The 5,595-nt window shown below is 44.4% G+C and overlaps 1 protein-coding gene across 1 annotated transcript in view; it reads left to right on the top strand.

Moving 5' to 3' along the window:
- Nucleotides 1-860: 860 nt before the first annotated feature.
- SH3BGRL2 (SH3 domain binding glutamate rich protein like 2) overlaps nucleotides 861-5,595 on the top strand; it is a 70,455-nt gene continuing 65,720 nt past the window's right edge. The window contains exon 1 of the mRNA XM_023740399.1: nucleotides 861-1,061. Coding sequence (XP_023596167.1) covers nucleotides 1,017-1,061 — 45 coding nt within the window. The 5' untranslated portion in view covers nucleotides 861-1,016. The remainder of the gene's footprint in view (nucleotides 1,062-5,595) is intronic.

Below are 5,595 nucleotides of genomic sequence, written 5' to 3'. Positions count from 1 at the left end.
AAATAGAAAATACCCGCTAAAGAACTATTCCTAAACTATTAGCAACTACATAAAAGCTTTTTATTTAACAGCAGCCTCTTGGGAAACCGGGCTGGAATGTGCGGCAGTTCTGTTTAAAAAGACACAGATTTGGCTCAATTGTAAATATTAGGTGCACAGAGGCGAAGCCATTGTATAAGGTAGGGGGTGGGGTCCTGATTCCTAATGTTGATAGGGGGATTCTAATTTCACCTGGTATTTATTTTTTCTACTACAATTACAGTTTGCTAAGAAAAATAAAACATAGGTTGTGTTCTCATCTGGTTTCTAATTTTCAACGTCTACAGAAAAAACAAATCTCTCATTTATCTAAAAGAATCACCTTTCTGCAATCTGCAGCGTTGCTGGGAAAACAGGACAGCCGGTCCCCACCACCACCACCTCCTGAGAACCCCGTCCGCCCTAACCTGCTGGCCGCGGATTCCTGGGCTCGCCCTGCGCGCAGGTTGCCCTGAAACGACGGATCTCCGCGGCACGATACTGTCTGTTGGCGTTTCTGGGTGGTCATGCTCCAGTCCAGTAAAACCACAGCACAGAACCCAAGCTTGGACTTTGAACCAGGCCCTTTTGTCCAGTTTTTTTTCCCTAGTCTCCCCGCGACCTTCGCTGCCCCATCTCACAGCTTCTCCCTGGCCCTCTGACTCCCCTCCAGCCATCTTCGCTCTTAGGGGGTTAACGCCCAGTAAGGAGCTGACTGGACAGAGTTCAGTCCACCAGCGACTCCGGGGAGAGGCCGAAACTACAACTCCCATCAGGCCCCGCAGCCGGCGCCCTCCTCCTCCTCTTCTCTCTCGCCGGCTGCCGGGCGGTGCTGGGCTTTTATCTGCGGACCCGGCGGGAGGGAGCCAGATCCCCGAGATCTTCCCCGGCGGGAGTGCTCTGCCGGGCGGTGGCGGCTCCTAGGCGGGTTCTGCCTCTGCGTCCGCACCAGCCTGAAGCCTCTGGAGGCAGAGGGTCGTCCTGGGCGCGGCGAAAGGATGGTCATCCGCGTGTTCATCGCCTCCTCCTCCGGCTTCGTGGCGGTGAGCGCGGCGGGAGCCGGCGGCGGGGGCTGGGGTCGGGGCTACTGGGGCTGGGGGCGCCCGGCGCCGGGTGTGCGTCCTGCGGGAGGCGCTCAGCCGTCACTCCCGCGCGTCCCGGCGCGCAGCTTATTCGGCTGCGGGAGCTGCACCGGGCAGGTGATCCACCACTTTTGGACTACAATGAAAAGCGACAGGAGGCGAGGTGGGTAGGGGCCCCCTGGCTCACCCACATGCCCATCCTACGTTACCTGAGAGGGAGAAAGTGCTGCGGGAAAGATGGGAGTCCACGGGAAGCCCCCAGCTCCTAGTTGTGTGGCTCGGCAGTTTGGGTAAGGGATTTTCCGAGAGCTTCGGGGGACCAGCTTCCCGAAGTGTTAACTCTTCCTGATTTGGGACGTTTAGCCTAATTATTTTCTGTACTGGAGTTTTTTCAGCCGCAAGGTTGGCTAACCTAGCTCCATACGAAACAAGTTTAGGTGGGAAATTGATCTCCACCCTCCCTTCCCCGCCCCCAAATACATTTCTTTGGTTTTGTACTTGCACCAAGAGAAAGGTAAACCAGGTTTGGCTTGGCGTGGCAGGGGTTTTTGTTTGTCACTTTTTTTTGCCTACTGTGCTATAAATATTTTTACATCTTTATGTAAATGTGTGTTTGTTTCTTTCCCCCAGTAATACTGTGGTCACGCTCATCTTGAGAACGTATAAATTGGGGTCAGTTTATTTATTATTTACTTTTAGCTGTTCTTGAATTTTTTATGAAGAATTTTTTTAGAAAGATGAGAAGTTAAATAGCCAGAGATTTCAGACTTTAAGGAAAAATTAAGTAATATGCTTGACAGCCTATTGAGTAAGACATGTAGCACTTGTATGTGTTGCATGATTGAGACTTGGTTTCCTTAGCCAGCAGTTAAAATATATCTTTAAAAGGCCCTTTGATGACATAGGTAATCAAATGCATCAAAAAGTGCAATATTGTTTGCTTAAAACTTGGGCTGGCCAATGCCCTGCCCAGCAATTCAAGCTGATTGTCCCACAGTTTGTTTCTGAAACAGTCGGGTGGCGGATGGTTTAAAATATTGTTTGCAAATCCTTAGAAACCATTGAGATTTTTTAATTTGAAAAGAAACCGACATTATAGTACAGAGACAACCTTCTGCATTAGGAACAGTAGATCGGAAATTCCAACTTATCTTTATGTGCAGGCTGGGCTGGTCCACAGACTCCTGATAGTTTTTGGTGTTTCTAGTTCTTTGTGGTTGCTTAGTCATACCTGCCTTTTGTAGATTCTCCACTAAAGCTACACGTCATGTGTTTGGAAACCCATAATATTTCATGGATAGAAGTATTTGTTCAATGCACTCCTTAAAAGAAAGCTTTTGGTTTCACCATCAACTTGCATGCTTCAGTAATTGTTCCAATAGCACATTATTGATTGTGGAAGAGATGCTTTAAAGTATTAAAAAGCTTAGGCTACACTGAGCAAGTCAAAGTCAAAACTTGAAATAATTATTTGACTTATCCTGTCAATAGATAGTATATCAATATAGTTCTGGAATCCTGCATCTCTCTTTCCTCAGTTCTCTTAACAAATATTTATTGTCTGCCTGCTATGTGCCTTTTTAATTTTTAAATTTAATGATAAGTGCTTTGCACATGAAGCTAGAGTTAAGACACTGAAGTTTTAGTGCTGGCTCTGACTAGTGGTGGAAGCTTAGATGAGGTGCTCCATCTCTGCCTGAATTTCTCTTTTATAAAATGAAGGATTTTGATTCCTAAACTCTGAATTGCACTGTAGCTTTAAAACGCTCTAACTCTATCGTTTGGGTAAATGTGCGTATAAATCCTTGTAACAGCTTCTTTTCTTTAACAATATAGATATTATCCTCAAAGTGAATTTTTTCTTTTCCTTTGGTATTTTACTGTGACGTCTCAGGTCCTCTCAGTGCCCCACTTGGCAGTATGTGTTTTGACATGGTTTGATTTGAGCTGGAAGGCAAACTCTGTTACCTGTTTTAATGATCTGCTGCTTGAAGACCCAGTCTTTTCAGGACATTCATTGAGTCTCCTCAATTGTAATTTTGTCTCCTATAACAGTACGCAGTTTTTCTGTAGTAATGTAGTATTGGTACTTTGGTGATATTAAGTTTATGCTCACATGCAAAAATTAAGAAATAATAAAGTTGTTTAGGTCACCTCTTGGGCCAGAGAGGTTAATGGGGTTTATAGCATTAAGCTATATTAAGCTTTGATGGCAGAGCCATAAAAGATTGGGAAGTCAACCCATAATATTTTCTCTCCAGCAGTGTTGGGTTGACCATCAGCGCTGCTTTATTTGGTGCCGAACCCTGACCAGCAGGCACATGAGAGAACAAATAATTTGATTCCCAAGTCAGTTCGGTTTGAAGTTTATTAAATCACCAAGGAAGGAATGTGACTAGAATTAGACTTAGCTAAGTAAGCACCAGGAATTTCCAGAAAGATTCTCCAGCAATATCTATCCAAGACCAGCGATAGATTTAAACAAGCGGTGCGTTTAGAGAAGATCCTCGTATCTTGTTCTGATTTCTCTGAGCTGTCAACTTCAGAACCTGACAATAGTAGTTGACATAACTAACACCGAGGGATGACTGTCCTTCTGTACTCTCTAGTTCCGAATGCAGTCTGCTTTTACTAGGAAATGAAAATTATGCCACATTATTATGCTATGGACACCTGAAAATCAGATTTGTTATGCAGCTGATAATGTTGCTGTCATTCACTTTGTAGTGAAGGACATTTTGTTTTGATTCTAAAATAGGTAGTATAGTCATACAAGTGTCATTTTTAAATGTAATTTATTCTGAGTGTATACCTGAAAGAGGAGCTCCTGGTAACTTTGTCCAGGAAAGATATTAATATGACTTTTAAATTAAAAAACATTGAAAGCCTTCAATTAACTTCATTCATTAATTCAACAAGTGTTTTTTGAGAGTGCTGTTTGCCCAGCTCTGGAGAATAGAGGGTGTGGTCTCTGTCCTCAAGGAATTCATAGACCAGGTAGAGAGACAAGATAGGAAAGGTAAAACCAGCAGTAATAAAGTACATCCCAAGAACACCTGCCTCTTTCAGGATCCTTCTTACCTGAGATAGAAATAATATAGGCTGCATGGGATGCATTGCAGGATGTCAGATAAGGAGGAAATGTGCCAGAAATCATAAAATATGCATGTGGGAGCCTTAGGCAGATGGCAAGGAGAGGGATTGGGTTAGATTTGAAGCCTGGGAGACCGGGAAGGGTGAGCCCACCTTGCTTGTGTTGGAAAGGGAGAAGCTTTGGATGGGAAAGGGCAGGCAGCAGAGATCCCTGTGGACCTCTTTTGAGGACAGGGTAGACTCTAGGTCCCTGACTCCGTAGTGCTCGGCATCTCAGAGACATCATTAGTATCTGCAGTGTGTCCTTCCTCTGCCACCTGGAGCCTCTTGTCCCCCAGGGCACAAGGTGCCGTTTGGCAGGGTGTGTGATTTCAGAAAAATCTTTACCTCCCTGCTTGCCTTGATGAAAATGTTTCAAAAAAGCAAATAAAGTCTTTCACTCTTCATTAAAGTTCAGTTCTTGGGTCAAGTTGTTAGAGCTGGGAGAAAGCCTTGAAGAGATTTTCAAGTGAAAAACTACTTCATTTTACAGAGAAGGAAATTTGGGCACAAACATTAAGAGGCTTGCCCCTTGGTCATTTCTGTCAGTCAGTGCTGAGATGCGATTTCAATTGGAAGCCAGACCTCCTAACTCATGAATGCATTCATTCATGCATTCATGCATTCATTCATGTATTCATCAAGCGATCAGTGAGAACCTGCTGTGCACCAGGCTCTGTTAGGTGCTGTTAGGTGCTGTTAGGTGCTAGGTGTATACAATGATCAGGAGAACAGACTTGGACTTTCTTCATAGCACAAATCTGTGCTGACTCTCTCCAAATCAAAGACTTAGGATGCAAACCATTTCATTAGAGAGAATGAAGAACTGATGCTGGCTTTGGGGATGTTTCCATGGGGCATGGGGAAATGAGCTAGACAGCTCATGGGGCATAAGGAAATGAGCCAGATGCTGGAGAGGGACAGCCACACTGGGAGCAAAGGATAGAAAGAAATTGGAAGCAAAGTTGGAAAGCAGAACTTTGTCCACGGCTGCCAGCTATACTTTCAAGAGGGGTGGAGGTGGAGGAAGAACACGTAGAAATTATGCTCTTTGCCACAGTAGAATGCATACTTTACTGCTTTGTATGGTTTATAACTATTTGAACACCCAATTACCAGTTAAGGAGTTGCAGCCCTACAGAATGTATTCGGTGAAGTTCACTGTGTAAAGAAGCTTCAGGAAAAAAGTTCCAAGGCTGTTAAAGTCAGGCTGTGATCATATAGAACAGACTAGGTACTAATTCCTCTGGTACTCATATGCCAGAAGGAGCTAGTGAGGGTAAGTCTGGGCTCTTTAGGATCTTTAACTGGTTGACTCCTCAGAGCCACATGGTAAGATAGTTTTTTTTCCCCATTTTATAGA

Source organism: Trichechus manatus, unplaced genomic scaffold (genome assembly GCF_000243295.1).
Source record: "Trichechus manatus latirostris isolate Lorelei unplaced genomic scaffold, TriManLat1.0 scaffold00154, whole genome shotgun sequence".
Taxonomy (NCBI): domain Eukaryota; kingdom Metazoa; phylum Chordata; class Mammalia; order Sirenia; family Trichechidae; genus Trichechus; species Trichechus manatus.
This window is presented reverse-complemented; position numbering and strand designations above follow the sequence as displayed.